Raw genomic sequence first — 20,341 nt, 5'->3', positions numbered from 1 at the left:
ACTTAGAAACACATACTAATTTCATTTCTTGTACACTTAAAGCTTTACAAAGCATTTTCCTCATGTTACCTTTGTGAAGTATAAAAGGTAAAAATTTGAAATCCCATGTTATAGATAAGGAAACTGAAGCTCAGAGCAATAACCAACTTACTCAAGAACAAGATAAATTATATAAGTTAGAATCAGAATTTGAACCCAGGTTTTCTGATACTTCAAACTTTCTTATGCTACCTAGAATCATGAACATATACATATGAGTCTAGGCTTCACTGTGATATTATTTTGATTTTAATTGTTTCTCAAAGAATGATAAAACTTTCTTAAAAAGCTAATCTAAATGTGGTCACAAATTGTGAGATATGGAAGGAACTCAACATCAATCTAGGTGAATCCCATGCCCAAGAAGAGCTGAGACAACCTCTGCCTGAAGGATTCTAAAGAGGAACAATCCATTACCTGCTATAGCAACCCATTCTGTTTGGACAGTTCTAACTTTTACTCTTATTCCTTATTCTTGGAAGCCATGCGTCTTTTAATGGAACCCAAGACTGTATTATCTTTTTTGGCTAGTTTGTAATTCACTAAAATGTCACTTTTTTTTCAGATAGATGACTGATTTATCATTGTCTCCTTGATGTATTTGTGAAGGTGATTTTATTTTGTACATAAGTTTAAGATTTTACTTTTCTCCTTATTTGATATTATCTTATTAGATTAAGCCCAATACTCTAGGCTATACTTTTGTCAAGATCTTTTTAGATTCTGATATTTGTTTTTAGATCTAGTATGTTGAGCTATCCTTCTCAGCTTTAGGTGACCTGCTAATTTGATAAGCATCCTTATACAACACATTCTTTACTGAAGATTGAACAAGTATATCAAGCATTCCATCTCATGTTTCTATGTTTCTAGAGTCCAGAAAGTTGGTCTACCTGTGGGCTCCCTCAGAAATTGGAAACTAAAATTAGTGGGGGGGGGGGGGGGGGGGGGGATTAAAATATCTTCCCAAACACTTCAAAATAACACAGAAAACAGCCAAAACTGTCAGTCTTTGTTAGCAAACAATGATATGGGAAATAATGCATTAAACTTCCCTCATTCTATTGGGGTGGAGTGGGAATAAGCACTTATTAAGCACCTATTACATATTAGGCACTATGCTAAGTACTTTATAAATATAATAGACAGACAGTATTTGAAAGGGAAGAGTATTTGGGGATTTTTTTAAGAATCTGGGAAATGCGATATGCCAGTGATAGTTTTGTTTTTTTGTTTTTTGGGTTTTTTTTTTTTTGCAAGGCAAATGGGCTTAAGTGGCTTGCCCAAGGCCACACAGCTAAGTAATTATTAAGTGTCTTAGACTGGATTTCAACCCAGGTACTCCTGACTCCAAGGCCAGTGCTTTATCCACTATGCCACCTAGTCACCCCAGTGATAATTTTCTAATACGTCAGGTCTCTGTCTAAAACATGCCCTATCCCTGTCAGAAGGGTTGTGTGGCTCAGAACAAAGGAAGAATACATTCTTAGTGTAATACTGGATAGAAGATGGTCACTGACATGGAGTTGTCTTAGGAGGTTGAAGTCATATGTCATAGAATCTTGGAATTATTAAGTCACCATCAAGGGAAAAAAAAATAAGAAGCTAGCAGAAGCAGAGTAATTTTCTCTTACTCCCAGGTAGGGGAGTACTATTGTTTCCAGTGGAGAAGACAGCTATATATTGATCCTCCCACCTGATTTACTCACTACATTCCCTTGGCCAAATTATATGACAGGGTCCAAGGACTAAAGTTTGTTCTGGGGCTATTGACAATCATCACAATTTATCCAAGAACATATTACAGATGTGGTCTGGATTACATTGGGCCTATCACTTCCATAATCGTGGACATTTTGCTTCTCAGTGCTATCTTAATAGTAGCATTTTTGGTTATGAGAATACTTTTGACTTTAATGAACTCATAGTTTACGTAAAGAACCCAGAATTTGGGGTAGATAGAGCACCAATCCTGGAGTCAAAAAGGCCAGAGTTCAAATTTGACCTCAGACACTCGATCCTTACTTGCTGTGTGACCTGGAGCAAGTCATCTAGCCCCAAATCTTGCAAAAACAAAAAACAAAGTTCATTTACAAAAATTTACACTAGTCTAGTTCACTAGACTGTTTGTCCCTGAGGGGAACAGAAGAAGTAACTGGGAAGAGAAAAATGGAAGAAAATTGTGTAATTTATAAATATGCAAGTGGATGAATGTTGGAAATTTTCATGTCACTGGAAAAAAAATAAGAACACAGATCTTTTCCAGACAAATCTCTGTATAATTAAATCTATTTTGTTCTTAGGAAGTTCCTTAAATACCCATTGTATAAATTATTGTGTTTGATCTTGAGATTATACTCTCTGTCTTCAAAGGACTTGCAAACTAGTTAGGGGGATGGGACACATACATAAATTAACCTAATATAATCCAGAATACAAATTACTTTGGGGCTAGTTTAACCTTGCACTTAGATTTGGTACAATCCCTTACTTTATGGCTATCAAATCAATTGCTTGCACAGGTGTAAAACTCTTTCAACTAATATCTCTCTGGGTACTAACTTTGCTTTCTAGATTAGTCTTTTCTTATTCTAGTGCTCCTTCTGTCCCTCAGTAAACAAACTACTTTCATATTATCAATCTCTTTCTCTCAATAATAACTGAAATATGCCACATACATTCACAACCTACTTAATTTTAGCCACTTGTTCCTTTTTCATAAGACAGGAAAAAGAGTCCATAAATAACCACTGTTAATTTCAAAAGCTAAACCAATGACATCATTTGTCAGTGCCACTTCTAGGAGCATCTCTAAATTCTCCCAACCAATGCCAGCCTAACAAATAGAAACAGTAGTCACTAAATATGTACCTTCATTGCCATCAGCTCCTGCATCAGCACAGCATTTTCTAGATCTAGTCTCTGACTATCTCCTCGAGGCTTGACATCGTAACTAAGAGGATCAATATGGATGCTTTCCAATTCTAACATGGTCAGCTTGACAGCTGCCCTGTCATTCTTGAGCTGTTGAATATAATCCTTTAGCCTCTGCTCGTCTTCCTTGGTGAACTCCGTATCACAGCTACTAGCGGTGGAGCTGGTTGTGCTGAAAAAGAAAATCATACATGTCCTACATACATTTATTTCTTATAATTCAATGTCACAGTGGGTCAGGAATGAAAAAATTAAGAGTGGCCAAAAGATACTGCCCAAGTCCTGCTAAATTTTCAGAACACCTAGTATTTCACCCTGGTTCAGTGGACCACAAAGGAATATAAAGGAACCATGCAAGGAATATAGTTCATCATTACAAAACTATAGTTGTTTCTGAGTCTGGTGTTCAAAACCCATAGGGTTCAGAATCACTTGGAAATTTTCATCTACTCAAAGTCAAATTTTTCTCACTGGAGGTGGAGTTGGGTTTTGAGAACTAGTCCAGATATAGGGGTAAATCTTCTCCAATAACCATATGGCCCCTTCAAGACTCTGACCTATCTACCTGGAATATTTCTGGTAACTCCCAAACTAATATGAGGAGCTGGATAAATCATTTAGCACACTATGACTATCAAATATTTGAACCTATGCTTGAATGGCTATGTGCTAAGAGGCTCCAGCAAATGCTGGATCATTACCTTATAAATCTACTGCTAAGAAATTACAATAATGTTAATATAAATTTTAATATGTATTCCCAACATCCATACCTTTATTCATTTTAATAATAATAACAATGATAGTTGACATTTGCAAAACATTTTATAAATATTAACTCATTTCATCCTCACAATAACCCTGGGAGGTAGATGCTATTATTACCCTTATTTTACAGAAGAGGAAACAGATTTTAGTAAAGGTGGCTTACCCAATTACGTGGTTATGTAACTGAGGCAGGATTTGATTCAGATGCTCTATCCCAGTGTCCTATTCACTTTGACATTTTGTTGAATTCTAATCATTTTAAATTTAATTGTATTTTTATAAATTAAAAGTTATTTTATATTACTTGACTTACATTTTGTCTCCTATGAGATCTTTGATGGAGGGGTCTGAAAAAAAGGTGGAATTTTGATATTCTGATAGGCAAGCTACCTAAAGTAACTGGTTGTCGGTATCAAGAAAAATAAGTAGACTATCCTCAGAGTTTGAAAAAAAATTCCATGGAGGATTTCAAGGGATGTCTAGAGATAGCAGGGAAACTACATTTTCAGTTGAGCACTTAACATCTTGGCAAACACTAGAAATCAGAGCTTGATTTGTTAGTTTGTAGAATGCCTGGACCAAAGGTAGGCAAATTATAGCCGAAGATCAAATTCATCTTGTTTTCTCTGACCTATAAGCTAAAAATGGGGTGTGTGTGTGTGTGTGTGTGTGTGTGTGTGTGTGTGTGTGTTTAGTTGTTTGTTTGGTTTTTTTGCAAGACTTGCCCAAGGCCACACAACTAGGTAATTATTAAGTGTCTGAGACCGGATTTGAACCCAGGTACTCCTGACTCCAAGGCCGGTGCTTTATCCACTACGCCACCTAGCCGCCCCCTGGTTTATATATTTAAAAAAAAGTTTTATCTTAAATCACATCATTTAATCATATCATTCTAAGATCTTTTTTTTAAAAAATTAGTCTGTTAGTCCCATTTGAGATTTTCTTGGCAGCTTTTTCTCCAACTCACTTTACAGATGAGTAAACCAAAGCAAACAAGTGGCTTGTCAAAAATAAGTGTCCAAGGTCATGTTTTCCTTACCCCAGGCTTGGCCCTATAAGTGTATGTTAATTTATTTCCTCATTAATAAAATTTCAATATATCTCTCAGTTAAATAAAAATAGAGCCCTTGTTGATGTCAATATTGTTTGATATATTGGGGAAACCTTCATTCCCAATAGTAGTTATTATTAACACTCTCCTTAATCTCCTACTAAAGTTTCTGAACATGAAGTTTACTAATAATGAACTTACTAATAAAACAAAAACATAATTATGTATAATAATTTAACTATATATATTCTACATTTGCACCACAAATCTTCACTATGAAGGCAGATGACTTTACTTCTGGAAACAGTTATAGCATCTAATTACTCAAAAAAATTATTTAAAAGTCACCTCAAAAATTATTTCCATGTTCTTTGCAACACAAACTTTTTTTTTGGCAAAACAACTATTTCTTTTGGTCTTCAAAGGAAACAAATAGTGAGAGAGCTCAAAAGAATGAAGCCTGGCTAAGCATAATCAGCAAAATAAAGGGGCTCTGAATTCAAGGAAGATAGTGAAAAATTGAAAGACTGTGGGGTGCCTATCAATTGGGGTATGCCTAAACAAGTTACGGTACATGAATACTATGAAATATTATTATTCTACAAGAAACCATAAATTGTTGGAATCTAGAGAAACATGGAATGAATTACAGATCTAATGTAGAGGAAGGGAGCAGAATCAAGAGAACAATATACACATTAACAACAACATTGTGAGATGATCAACCTTGATGGAAGCAGCAACTCTCAGCAGTTTCAGAGAGCTAGGACAACCATTTTAGACCAGCTATGGACAATGTTATCACCATCCAGAGGAAGAAAAACGAAACAAAACAAAAAACCCTTCAGAATCTGATAAACACTATATAAAAATTATCTCATACCTCTTGCCCTTAATCCTAATTCCTCACACTGAAAATGACTAATCTGTAAACATTATTTGTCAAAGATATGTATGTACAATGCTAACCTGATCATTTACCCCTGAGGGGAGTAGGGTGAGAAAGGGCAAAAGGATATTTTGTAAGATAAAAATAAATATGTACATATGGTTGAAAAAAATAAAAAAATTAAATAAAATTTTAAAAAAGAAAGACTGTAGGGGGGTGGAGAGGAGAGAAAAAAAGAGTTACATGTTAGCTTTATTATGTATTTAAAATAAATAGCAAGTTCTACATTATAGATTTGTAGTTTCATGTTCAATCATTTTTTCCCCATTCTGTCATGTTATTAACTCCCAGGTTTCCTCTATCTTCCTGTTGCACTCCTGACAATAAAGATTAGAGTTGATTTTCTCTAAGAGTTGACAAAGTCAGAACTTGATTAGTTGAGGTTCAGTCAAGACTCAACATATATTACCTTTGATAAAATTTCCTACTGGTCTGTGTTGATGTGGCTTCCTGATCATTTAGGTGTGTAAAAAGGAGTGGTGCCCCTGACTCATTAAATATCTGAAGACCCATACCCTGCTTGCCCAGCTGAACAGATATTTCTATATAAAGAAAAAGGGGTGGGATGAGAAGGGCATATTTGCTAAAGCTAAGTGTCAATTATGTTGACTTTGCTGATTATTTGATATTATATTGACATTGCTGCATATTAGTGCTATAGTAGGGTTAAAAAGAATCTCCTTTTACTTAACTGCTTAATGAACTTTTGGGGGTTTTGTTTCAATTATTGATCTTCAACATTAAAAGTGAAACATGGTATGGAATTAGGGTTGGCTCTAACAATCCCATATCATGAAATTCGGTAAAAGTAATTAGCACAATTCTAAAATAAAGAATTATTTTTACTTTCTTTCCCTCTGAGTTCACAAATAGATCATAAATCTAAGTTAAAAGTAATAACCCAAAACTCAAAGAGTTAGTGAGGACTCTGGTTTTTCTTGTTCTTTAAAAAACAACAGATTCAGCCAAGATGGCAGAGAGAAGATAGGCACAGTTCTAAAGTCTCCTGATCTTTCCCCATATATCATATGAAACAAACCTCTTAAAAGAAATCCGACCCACAAAACCCAGAAAAAAAAGCCAGGAGAAAGAACATCTACCTCAGGATTTGTCTCCCCCAGCAGCACTGGACGAATTCAGGCAGGTGAGTCTGGGTTCAGAGGGAGGATCAGCCCCAGAACAACCAGATTAACAGCTGAATTAGACCCAGGAGTCTGAGGGCCCCAGAGCCGGACCTGCTGGATCAGCAGTGGGGCTAGACAGTGGGGCCTTGAGTCAAATCGGGAGTAGAGGTGCTGGTGTTGGTGCTGTCCCTGGGAGCTTGCAGACAAGGGTGGGGGGGTTGTTCTGGTGTGGGAAAGCTGCAGACACAATCCCTGGGCTCCTCTGGTCTGAAGAACACTGAGTCCACACCTCCATTACAGCTCAGACCTCTTCTTGGAAGGAACAACAGCAACTAATTCTGCCTCAGGCCCAGGTGTATGAGCAGAAGAATTAGCCCAGTTGACAATCTACAGAGAAATGACCTCAAGCCAGGGTAAAGAGCACCATTGATTGAAGGCAAAAGAATTCAATAGCTCCAACTCCTCCCTTCAAGCAAAGGGAGAAGGCTTCAATCAAAGTCACAGACACTCCAGAGAAAGCAACCAGCACCTCCTACTGGCCAGCCAGAGAAACCGGACTCAGTGAGTACAGCCTCTAGTGATCCCAAGCCCCTGTGAACCAGCCCCTCCCCAACTCAAGGTCTTAGCAAAGGGTCAGTGGAAAGGTGGATCCATAGAAAAATTCTTGGAAAGGAAAGACCCCCAACTCAGAAAGACCTAGAACCTCTGAGGAGAATACTCTCTGGTCTTCAGCACAGAAAGATTTCCTTGAAGAAATAAGGAAGGAACTTAAAAATTTGGGAGAGACAATTAAAACAAATCCTTAGGAAAGTACAACTGGAAAAATACAGAAGGAGAATAAATCTCTCAGATCCTCAATGAGAATAATTCTCTCAGATCCTCAATTGGGCAAATGCAAAAAGAAAATAATCCTCTCAAAACCTCAATTGGTCAAATGGAAAGCACTTTCAAAAGCAGAATTGACCAACTGGAAAAGGAGTTGCAAAAGGTTAATGAAGAAAATTCCTCCCCCCAAAAAAAGAATGGAGTCTACAGAAACCAATGACTCCATGAGACAGCAAGAGTCAGTTAAACAAAATCAAAAAATAGAAAAAATAGAAGCAAATGTAAAATACTTCATCAACAAAACCACTGATCTCGAGAATAGATTGAGGAGGGGCAACCTGAAAATTATAGGACTTCCTGAAAACATTGAAGAGAAAAAAAAGCCAGGACTTAATATTACAGGATCTAGTGATGGAAAACTGCCCTGATATTATGGAATCAGAGGGCAAAGTAGTTATCGAAAGAATACATCAATCCCTTCCAGAAAAAGATCTTAAAATGAAAACAACAAGGAATGTTGTGGCCAAATTCCAGAAATATCAGATAAAAGAGAAAATCCTACAATCAGCCAGAAAGAAACAATTTAAATATCAAGGAGCCATAGTAAGGATCACTCAGGACCTGGCTGCATCAACATCAAGGGATCAAAGGGCCTAGAAGGAGATATTTCGAAGAGCAAGGGAGCTTGGAATACAGCCAAGAATGTACTTTCCTGCAAAGCTGAGCCTTCCCTTCCGGGGGAAAAAGATGGGCATTTAACAAAATGGAAGAATTCCAAAAATTCCTGATAAAAAGACCAGAGCTAAATAACAGGAGGTACAAGAGACACATCTAGGTTAAAAAAAAAGAAAAAAAGGGGGGGGGGGAACACCTGCTATCCAGTAAGTTCAAACTGGCTATATCCCAGCATGGGGAAAAAAAATTGTCATAATTGTAACTCTAACAGAGAGAATATACCTAGCCAGAAATGACGGACATTCATGATCTATCTATGAGACTGCTATCTAAAGAGATGTAACTGACATTTACCCCATTTGAGAAAGGACTCTAATAACTCTCAAGAATTTTAACTCTATTCAATAGAACATACTGAACTAGAAGTGACCGACACTCCGAATTTTCTATGACTTAGATAGAATGATCTAAAAAACACTACCTCCTTAAAAAGGGGGGCAGGAAAGAGATGGGAGGAGGGAGGGGATTGAATGGGGTAAATCTCATTACACTAAGAGGTACAAAAAAACCTATGGTAATAGAAGGGAAGAAGGGAGCAGATGAGAAACACCTGACTCTTCTTCTCATCAGACTTGGCTTAAAGTCAACCTACACATACTCAGTTAACTTATAAAACATCTAATCTTTCAAGTATTAAAAGGGGAATTGGGCAGGGGGGATGGAGAAAGGGAAGGGGAGTGGGGGGAAAAAGTGGAAATAACAAAAGGAAGGGAAGGGAAAAGGGAAAAAGGGAAAGGGGAAAGAAAGGGGAGTGGATGATACAGGAGTGCAAACACACTGAAGGGGGTGGTATTCAGAAACAAAATCCTGGGGAATATGGATAAAGGGGGGGAAATGGGAAAAATACAAACAGATAGCATGGAGGACAATAAAGAATTAGTAATCATAACTTTGAATGTGAATGGGATGAACTCTCCCTTAAGATGTAAACAAATAGCAGAGTGGATTAAAAACCAGAATCCTACAATATGCTGCTTACAAGAAATTCATTTAAAGCAGAGAGATACATTTACAGTAAAGGTAAAAGGTTGAGAAAAATATATTTTGCTTCAGCTGAAGTAAAAAAAGCAGGGGTAGCAATCCATATCTCAGACAAATCAGGGGTAAAAAATAGATAGCACTAAAAGAGATAAGAAAGGAAACTTTATCCTCCTAAAAGGTACCATAGACAATAAAGTTATTTCAATAGTGAATATATATGCACGCAGTGGGACATCACCCAAATTCTTAGAGGAGAAGCTGAAAGAACTACAGGAAGACATAGACAGCAAAACTCTACCAGTGGGAGACCTCAACCTCCCACTCACAAATCTAGATAAATCAAATCATAAAATAAACAAGAAACAAGATAAGGAAGGAGGAAAAATTGATTGTTAAAAAATTAGATATAGTAGAATTATGAAGGAAACTGAACAGGGACAGAAAGGAATATACCTTTTTCTCTGCAGTACATGGAACTTATACAAAAATTAACCATGTACTAGGACATGAAAACCTAATGATCAACTGCAGAAAGGCAGAAATAGTGAATACATCTTTCTCAGATCACAATGCAATAAAAGTTATATGCAATATTGGGCCAAGGCGATATAGACGCAGAACAAATTGGAAACTGAATAACCTCATTTTAAAAAATGAGTGGACCAAAAAACAAATTATAGAAAGAATTAACCATTTTATCCTAGATAATGATAATAATGAAACAACATACCAAAACCTATGGAATTCATTCAAAGCGACTCTCAGGGGATATATTATAGCTCTAAATGCTTACATGAATAAATTACAGAAAGAGGAAATCAATGAACTAAACATGTAACTAAAAATAATTAGAGGGAGAATAAATCAAAAATCCCCAATTAAATACCAAATTATAAATTCTAAAAATTAAAGGAGAAATTAATAAAATCGAAAGCACAAAAACTATGGAATTAATAAATAAAACCAAAAGTTGGTATTATGAAAAAAAACAATAAAATTGATAAACCTCTGGCCAATTTGATTAAAAAAAAGAAAACCAAATTGCTAGTATCATAAATGAAAAAAGTGAACTTACCACCAATGAGGAGGAAATTAAAGTAATAATTCAAAATTATTTTTCCCAACTCTATGCCAATAAATTTGATAATCTAAGTGAAATGGATGAATATTTACAAAAATACAAGTTGCCCAGGTTAAATGAAGAAGAGATTAAATACCTAAAAAAAGATTAAATACCTATCTCAGAAAAAGAAATTCAACAAGCCATCATTGAACTCCCTAAAAAAAAATCTCCAGGGCCTGATGGATTCACAAGTGAATTCTACCAAACATTTAAGGAAGAATTGGTTCCAATTCTATATAAACTCTTTAGAAAAATAGGGAAAAATGGAACTCTGCCTTACTCTTTCTATTAAACCGATATGGTGCTGTTACCTAAACCAGGAAGATTCAAAACAGAGAATAAAATTTATAGACCTATTTCCCTGACGAATATAGATGCACAAATCTTACATAAAATCTTAGCAAAAGGATTACAACAAGTTATCACTAGGATAATACATTATGATCAAGTAAGACTTATTCCAGGAATGCAGGGTTGGTTCAATATTGGGAAAACTGTTACTATACTCAATTATATCAATACCAAACCTATCAGAAATCATATCAATAGATGCTGAAAAAGCTTTTGACAAAATACAGCATCCAGTCCATTCCTATTAAAAACACTAGAGAGTGTAGAAATAAATGGACTGTTCCCTAAAATAATTAGCACTATCTATCTCAAACCATCAACAAGCATTATATTCAATGGGGAGAGACTAGAGGCATTCCCAATAAGATCAGGGGTGAAACAAGGGTGCCCATTATCACCACTACTATTCAACATTGTTTTAGAAATGTTAGCATCAGCAATTAGAGAAGAAAAAGAAACTGAAGGAATTAGAATTGGGAAGGAAGAGACAAAACTCTCACTCTGCAGATGACATGAGGGTCTACCTAGAGAATCCCAAGAAATCATCCAAAAAACTACTGGAAACAATTAGCAATTTTAGCAAAGTTGCAGGTTATAAAATAAATCCTCATAAATCCTCAACTTTTCTATATAAGTCTAGCAAGATACAGCAGGAAGAGCTAGAAAGAAATCCCATTCAAAGAAACCTCAGACAATATAAACTTGGGAGTCTATTTGCCAAGACAGACTCAGAATCTTTTTGAAAACAATTATAAAACACTTCTCACACAAATTAAATCAGATTTAAATAACTGGGCAAATATCAACTGCTCATGGATAGGTAGAGCTAATATAATAAAAATGACAATTCTACCAAAACTAAAGTATCTCTTTAGTGCCCTACCAATCAAAATGCCAAAAAATTACTTTAATGAGTGAGAAAAAATTGTAAGTAAATTCATACGGAGAAATAAAAAGTCAAGAATTGCCAGGAGCTTAATGCAAAAAAGTGCAAAAGAAGGTGGCTTAGCCCTACCTGATTTAAAATTATATTATAAAGTATCGGGTCAGCTAGGTGGCATAGTGGATAAAGCATCGGCCCCGGAGTCAGGAGTACCTGGGTTCAAATCCAGTCTCAGACACTTAATAATTACCTAGCTGTGTGGCCTTGGGCAAGCCACTTAACCCCATTTGTCTTGCAAAAACCTAAAAAAAAAAATATAAAGAGTCCTGCCATTGGGATAAAAACTCCCTCTTTGATAAAAACTGCTGGGATAATTGGAAGTTACTATGGAAGAAACTTAGATTAGACCAACACCTAACACCCTTTACCAAGATAATATGCAAATGGTTACAGGACTTAGACATAAAAAACAATACTATAAGCAAATTAAAAGATCAAGGACTAGCTTATCTGTCAGATCTATGGAAAGGGGAGCAGTTTATTACTAAGGAAGAGTTGGAGAACATCACCAAAAACCAATTATGATTTCGATTACAGTAAATTAAAAAGCTTTTGCACAAATAAAACCACTGTAACCAAGATCAAAAGAAATGTAGTAAATTGGGAAACAATCTTTACAACTAATGATTCTGAAAAAGGATTCATTTCTAAAATATACAGAGAACTGAGTCATATTTTTAAAACAAAAAGCCATTCCCCAATTGACAAATGGTCAACGGATATGCAAAGGCAATTTACAGATGAGGAGATCAAAGCAATCCATAGCTATAGTCAAATGAAAAAATGCTCTAAATCATTAATTATTAGAGAAATGCAAATTAAAGCTTCTCTGAGGTACCACCTCACACCTCTCAGATTGGCCAATATGACCAGGGAGGATAATGATCATTGTTGGAAGGGTTGTGGGAAATCTGGGACACTATTGCACTATTGGTAGAGCTGTGAACTCATCCAACCCTTCTGGAGAGCTATTTGGAACTATGCCCAAAGGGCAACAAAAATGTGCATACCCTTTGACCCAGCAATACCACTACTGGGTCTATATCATGAAGAGATGATGAAAAAGGGTAAAAAGGGTAAAAACATTACTTGTACAAAAATATTTATAGCAGCCCTGTTTGTGGTGGCAAAGAATTGGAAATCCAGTAAATGTCCTTCAATTGGGGAATGGTTTAGCAAACTGTGGTATATGTATGTCATGGAACACTATTGTTCTATTAGAAACCAGGAGGGACAGGATTTCAGGGAAGCCTGGAGGGATTTGCATGAACTGATGCTGAGATGAGCAGAACCAGAAAAACACTGTATACCCTAACAGCAACATGGGGATGATGTTCAACCTTGAAGGACTTGCTCATTCCATCAGTGCAACAATCGGGAACAATTTGGGGCTGTCTGCAAAGGAGAGTGCCATCTGTATCCAGATAAGGAGCTATGGAGTTTGAACAAAGTTCAAGGACTTTTCCCTTTAATTTAGAAAAAAACAGATATCTTATTGTCTGATCTTGTTACCTCTTAGACTTCCTATCTCTTCTTTAAGGATATGATTTCTCTCTCATCACACCCAGTTTGGATCAAGGTACAACATGGAAACAAAGTAAAGACCGACAGAGTGCTTTCTGTGGTGGGGGGGGAGGGAAGTAAGATGGGGGGAAACTGTAAACCTCAAATAATATCTTTAATAAAAATAAATTTTTTAAAAAAATAAAAAGATAAAAAAATAACAGATTTTTTTAAAACCAAAATAGCAAAGTCATAAAACTAAATAAAAGCATAAAACTTATTGCCAAAGAATATCTAGCTATTGTGAAGTATTTTTTTCCTTAAAGAAAAAAAGGCCTGAACTCTTCCTGACTCCAACCTGCCAGACAAAATGTCCTTTCTGTAACTTCTATTTGGCTCTTACTTATAAATTCTCTATTGGAGAAGCTAGTAAAATAGTTGTTACTTTGAAATGAAACTATATAAAAAATTGACCCAATAAAAGAATACTAGATGAAATGATAATTATAGTCAAAGAATGCAATTATATATACATATGATTAAGCAGAAATGCACAATGAAGACTAAAATAGAGTGAAGCAAAATGAATTCTCTTTTTTCATTACCTAACTAATTTATGCAGTGATTTCCCCACAAATAATTTTCTGAACTAAATTTTGTACTTAATAAAATTTGTTATAAATTTTGTACAAAATTGTTTTTCTGCAATTATAGGAACCTCATATAGTCAGTACTGAGATTTTGGGCAAGTTATTTAACTTTTTTATAAAACAATTTTTAACTTTATTTAACAAGACTTTATGATTTTTATATTAATATAGGAATTTAATGAATATATAATAATAATAATAATAATAATTTAGTTTCTAGAGACACTTTACACTGACAGGTTCTGAACATGGGAAACACTAAAAACAAAGTATTAATTTCCAGTAATTATGACAGGTCCTGCCCTGAAGCTTGCCTGTTTTAATTGAAGCAAATCAGTATAAATTGTACAGTATGGTTCAACATTATATAATCCACCCAGTCTCCCACAGGACTCCTACTTGGATAGTGATGAAATTTTTTCATCATCCTACATGGTGAGCTTGTTCTGGGAGGAGTAGTTAAGACACACACACACACACACACACATACACAAATATGTATATTCTTAGCCTAAACTTCAACAAGGTGGAATTCCAAGGAATGGAGTAATCTCATGATTTTTAAATCATGTTTTCTTTTTTTTTGGTAAGGCAATGGGGTTATGTGACTTGCCCAAGGTCACACAGCTAGGTAATTAAGTGTCTGAGGAGAAACTTGAACAGTTTCTCCTGACTAAAGGGTCAGTCTCTCCACTGCACCACTTTAGTTGCCCTTGTAAATTAGTCTCTCACTAAAAAAATAATTAATAAACTCCTACCTGATTACTGGCATTCAGTCTCTGTTCTGCTTTTCATGCCCAAATTAGACAAGGCTCAATAAAACTCAATTTAACAACTCAGATTCTCTTACTCCCTAGCCAGGGCTCTTTCCACATTATTTGTTCCCACATTTGTAGAAGGGGGTGAAAGCTGTGAACAATGAATGTTATTCCTTTAACAAGAACAACTAAATTTTATATGTATATGTGTATGTATTTATATTTATTTGATGTATACATGTGACATTTTTTTCTGTACATTCTAAGGACAACTTTCACATAGAGAGCCTTCAGCTCAAATTAATAATTGAAAAAGGATGAAACTAATATTTAAGCAATCTTCCTCTTTCTTTTTTTTTGGTGCAAGGCAGTGAGTTTAAGTGACTTACCCAAGGTCACACAGTAGAAAATAACTCCTTCAAATACAAAATGGAACTAAAGGAAGCTGATGACTTTTCAAGAAAGCAGAAGAAATAAAACTCTACCATAAAAGCCAAAAATTAGAAGAAAATGTGAAATATCTCATTGGAAAAACAAGTGACCTCAAAAACAGATTCAGAAGAAATAATTTAAAAATTACTGGGCTATCTGAAAGCCACGACCAGGAGAAGAGCTTAGACTTCATTTTTCAAGAAATAATACAGTAAAATTGCCCTGAGATCTTAGAAGCTGAGAGTAAAATAGAAACTGAGAGAATTCACCAGTCACCCCCTGAAAGAGATTCCAAAAGAAAAACTTTCAGGAATATTATAGCCAAATTCCAAAACTCCCAAATCAAAGAGAAAATTCTAAAAGCTGCCAGAAACAATTCAACTACCGAGGCTCCATAGTCAGGATTGCACAGGATCTGGCAGCATCTACATTAAGAGCTCGTAGGGATTAGAATATGGTATTCCAGAAGTCAAAAGATCTTGCTTTACAACCAAGAATCAGCAAAACTGAAGATCCTTTTTTCAGGGGAAAAGATGGACTTTCAATGAAATAGGGGACTTTTAAACTTTCCTACTGAGATGACCAGAGCTAAACAGAAAGTTTGATCTCCAAGTGAACCATGGTGAACCATAGAAGGAGTGGAACAGAGGGACTAACAATGAGGAACTTGATGATGTGGAACTGTTTATATTCCTGCAGAGGAAGAAGATATTGATAACTCATATGAACTTTCTCATTTATAAGAGCTGTTAGAAGGAGCATATAGACATGACATAGGAAGGAGCAGAATATAATGGTATGATATACTAAAGGGATGGAGTCAATGGATGATGGGGGAAAGTACTGGGAGGAAGGAAAGGGAGATGAAGAAGCTGAGAGATTCCACATAAGAGTCAAGAAAAAGCTTTTTCAATGGAGTGGAAAGGGGGAAGACAAGGGAGAATGAGTGAGCCTTCATTTTCATCAGAAATGACTCAGGGAAGAAATGACATACACACTTAATAGGGTGAAGAAATCTATCTTACCCTAGAGAAAACTGAGAAGAAAGGGATGGGATAAGGGGGAATGGGGGAGGGAAGGGGGGGGGAATAGTTGATAGAAGAGAGGGAAGACTGAGGGAGGGGGAACTCAGAATCAACACACTTCTGGACAGGGCCAGGATGAAAGCAGAGACAGAAAAGAATAAATGAGAGTGGGGAGGAATAGAGTGGAGGTACAGCTACTAATAGCAACTGTGGGAAAAATATTGAAGCAACTTCTCTGGTGGACTTATGATAAAGAAAGCAACTCGCCCCAGAAGCAGAGCCTTTGAAATCTGAACACAGACTGAAGTACAATTTTTTCCTCTCCCTCTCTCTCTATTCTTGAGGTTGCTCTCTTCTTGGGGGGGGGGGGGGGTTATGATTATTCTTTTTTTAAAATATTTATTTAATCTCTTTCTACAAATAATGTTTTTTATACATTAATAAAATATTCTTGTTTAAGAGTAAACAGAATACCCCCTCCCCCCACAAAATATAGACTCGCTTGAGCGATAAAGGGGAGAGAAAAAAGTTAAAATTAAAAAAATAGTAATAATTGTAGGTATGTCCAGGAGGCGCAATGGACGGAGCTCCAGGCCTGGAGCCAGGAGCACCTGAGCCCATATCTGGCCCCATACACCCAACAATCACCCAGCCGTATGACATGCAAGCCACCCGAACCCCACTGCCCTGCAAAAACCAAAACAAGAAAAAAAATCCAAAATAAAATAAAATAAAATAGTAATAATAGTAGGGGTGGCTGGGTGGCGGACAGAGCACTGGCCCTTGAGCCAGGAGCACCCGGGTCCAAATCCGGCCTCAGACACCCAATGATCACCCTGCTATGCGGGCCCAGGTGGGCCACCCTGCCCCATTTGCCCTGCACCCCCCCCAAAAAAAATAATAATAAAAATGTGCTTCAGTCTTTGTTCCAACACCAACAACTCTGTCATGGGTGGATCACATTCTTTGTGGTAAGTCCATCACAAAAGTTACTTACATATTTTTCCACCACTGCCATTGCTGACTGCAACTCCCTCATTTCTTATTTCTCCACTACTATGTACTATATTTTCTCTCTTCACTCTGACTCTGCTGTAGGGTAGCTGAGTGGCGCAACAGACAGATCCCTGGTCCTGGGGCCAAGAGGCCCAGCATCTACCTGGCCCTATGGTCCCGGACAGACCATCCAATCCCAGCTCCTTGCAAGAAGTGAAAAGGAAAATGTGTTATGTCTGACCACTCTTCCCCCATGGTCCATCCTCTCCTCCATCACTCACATCCCACCCCTTCCCCCTGTCCCCCCCCCTTCTTACTCCAGATGTCTGTACCCCATTGAGTATATATGCTGTTTCCTCTCCTAGCCACCTCTGATGAGAGCAAAGATTCTCTCATTCCCCTTTGCCTTCCCCTCTTCCATATCATTGCAATAGCTAATTGTTATAAAAAAAATCTTACTTTGTGAAATAGCTTGGACTATTCTCCCTCTCCTTTTTCTTTCTCCCATTCCATTTCCCTTTTTTTCTTATTGACTCCATTTTTACACCATATTTTATCTTCAAATTCAGCTTTCTCCTGTGCTTCAACTATAAAAGCTCCCTCTACCTGCTCTATTAACTGAGAAGGTTCATATGAGTATTATCAGTGTCATTTTTCTATGCAGGAATACATGCAGCAGTTGTTTTTTCAATGAGATGTTTCACATTTTCTTCTAATTTTAAATTTTTTTGGTTTTGAAGTAATGAATCCTGGTTTCTCGTAAATTCATCAATCTCCCTGAGTTCCATTCTTTGTCTGAAGGATGTGTTCTCCTCAGAGATTTTTCTTAGCTCTTTTTCCATCTGGCCAATTTTGCTTTTTAAAGCATTCTCCTCAATAACTTTTTGAACTGTTTTATCCATTTGACTTAAGCTGGTTTTTAGCATGCTATTTTCTTCAGCATTTTTTTGGATTTCCTTGACTAGGCTGCTGACTTCATTTTCATGTTTTTCCTGCATCTCCTTTCTTTTACCAATTTTTCTTCCAACTCCCTCATTTGATTTTCAAAGTCTTTTTTGAGCTCTGTCATAGCCTGAGCCCAATTTCTGTTTTACTTGGAGTCTTTAGATGCAGGAACTTGTGCTTCCTCATCTTCAGAATGAGTATTTTGATCCTTCTTGGGCTCATTTGCAAAATATTTCTCAATGGTGTTCCTGTTATTTCTCTGCTTGCTCATTTTCCCAGCCTGAGCCTGGTTTTGGGGTGCTTCTTGAACTTTTGGGACACTCCCACAAGGGTCTCAGTGTGTGAAGCTCTGTCCACCCTCCTGGTCTGTGAATGACCATATATGCCCCCCTCTGCCATGGGGCTGAGGTGGGGGGGGGCTGCTGTTCTATGGCGGGGACCTAGACTGTGATCAGGATCTGAATGTGTTCAGAGCCCCAGGGTCCTGTTTCAGGGGCAGAGAACAGAGCTCAGCAGTCTCTCTCTCTTCACTCCCCTCCGTCAGCTCAATGGGTTCATGCCCTGGGGGCTCCTGCTTACTGGTTCAGCCTGCTTCTGTTCCTGGATCTGGGCTGTGCTGGCCATGCTGCTTGCTGTGTGCCCTGAGGGCTGGGTTTCATGTGCTCGCTCTGGCAGAGGTCCCCCAGCTGTTCCCCCAATTTGTGCCCAGTGCTCCTCAGGGTGCAGCTCAGGAGACTCCCCCGCTGCTGTGTCCTGGCTCCCAGTGCCCTGGGGCTGCCTCTGGGAGGCTGAAGTTCTTTCGCTCTGGTGGGCCACCCCTCCTACCCGGGGAGCAGAGCCTTTCTGCTCTTTTCCAGGTTACCTTGAGTAGGAGAACTGCCTCATTGGGTCCCTCTGTGGGTTCTGTCTCTCAAAAGTTTAGTTAGAGTCCTTACTTTAGAAGTTTTATGAGAGAGCTTCTAAGAGAAGTTCCTCTCTTGTCACCATCATGGCTCTGCCCCTCTATGATTATTCTTATGTTTACTCTTATAACATTCAATTTACATCAATGTATGGCATGGAAATAATGTAGAGACTGTCAGACAGCCTTCTGTGGGGGGGGGATTGTAGAATTCAGAAGCTTGCAAAAATGATGGGTACATATTACTACTATATAAATTGGAAAACAAATAAAATGTTAAAAATAAGTAGTTTTGTATTTTAAAATATAGTGATAATAGTAATTTTGTGAATCAAACATATTATTATGTTTAAACTTGTATATATAAAAGTTTGGAGCTAATATACTTGTTAATTAAAATATTACTCATTATCTTTTTCCATTTCTGCAATTTACATATTACCATCATGTATATGATTTGTTACATTTTAAATTCAGAACATCTTTTTTTTTTCAAGGTGTTTTACAAGGCAAATGGGGTTAAGTGGCTTGCCCAGGGCCACACAGCTAGGTAATTATTAAGAGTCTGAGACCAGATTTGAACCCAGGTACTCCTGACTCCAGGGTCGGTGCTTACCCACTGCGCCACCTAGCTGCTCCCAGAACATCTTTTTATACAATTTGTTTCTATATGGAGTTTGAGATTATTGCATTCATACATTCCAAATCTTTTGTTGTAAAATCACCTATGCAACATAAAGTTTTGTGACTTCTTGTGATATTTTTCTTATTGTTACCACAATAGTTAGTGGAGATCCAAAACATCATCAGATGTCTCCAGAAGAAAAAAGAAAAAAGAAATGGACCAGTTTCGGATGCCTTCTGATCTCTGTAACCTTCCTCTTGTTTATGTAAATGGATTGTCCATCCTTATGCCCTCTCCCCCATTCTTAAATTGGCTTCATGTTTGTTTCCTGCTCATTCTTCTAGCTTCCCCAGGTCTATACCTCTTTAGATGATCAATAGTTGGCATAATAACATCAGCTGTGATCAAAATGTGGGATATTAGGAAAGCCATAATAATTTCTCATAACACACTGTTTAGAGAATACTAGGCCAATAACAAATCACCTTGGGGCTTGCTAGTCAGAAATTAAGCTCTGTGTGTTAATTACAAATTTAGGAGAACAACACTCAGGAAGCAACATCCTCCCAGGAAGAAACAAGAGAAGAATTCAGGAAGAGATACAGAGATGATAATCCTTATAAATCAATTTGGGGTAGAGATATTGCACAAATCCCTATGTACAGAACACTGACTAACCGTTT

At 37.0% G+C, this 20,341-nt stretch overlaps 1 protein-coding gene across 4 annotated transcripts in view; it reads right to left on the bottom strand.

Moving 5' to 3' along the window:
* Positions 1 to 20,341, bottom strand: part of MCC (MCC regulator of WNT signaling pathway) — a 219,108-nt gene that overhangs the window by 49,973 nt on the left and 148,794 nt on the right. For all 4 annotated transcript variants that reach the window (XM_074202759.1, XM_074202757.1, XM_074202758.1 and 1 more), the window contains one exon: positions 2,911 to 3,145. In XM_074202759.1, coding sequence (XP_074058860.1) covers positions 2,911 to 3,145 — 235 coding nt within the window. The remainder of the gene's footprint in view (positions 1 to 2,910; positions 3,146 to 20,341) is intronic.

This window comes from Macrotis lagotis, chromosome X (genome assembly GCF_037893015.1).
Source record: "Macrotis lagotis isolate mMagLag1 chromosome X, bilby.v1.9.chrom.fasta, whole genome shotgun sequence".
NCBI lineage: Eukaryota > Metazoa > Chordata > Mammalia > Peramelemorphia > Peramelidae > Macrotis > Macrotis lagotis.
This window is presented reverse-complemented; position numbering and strand designations above follow the sequence as displayed.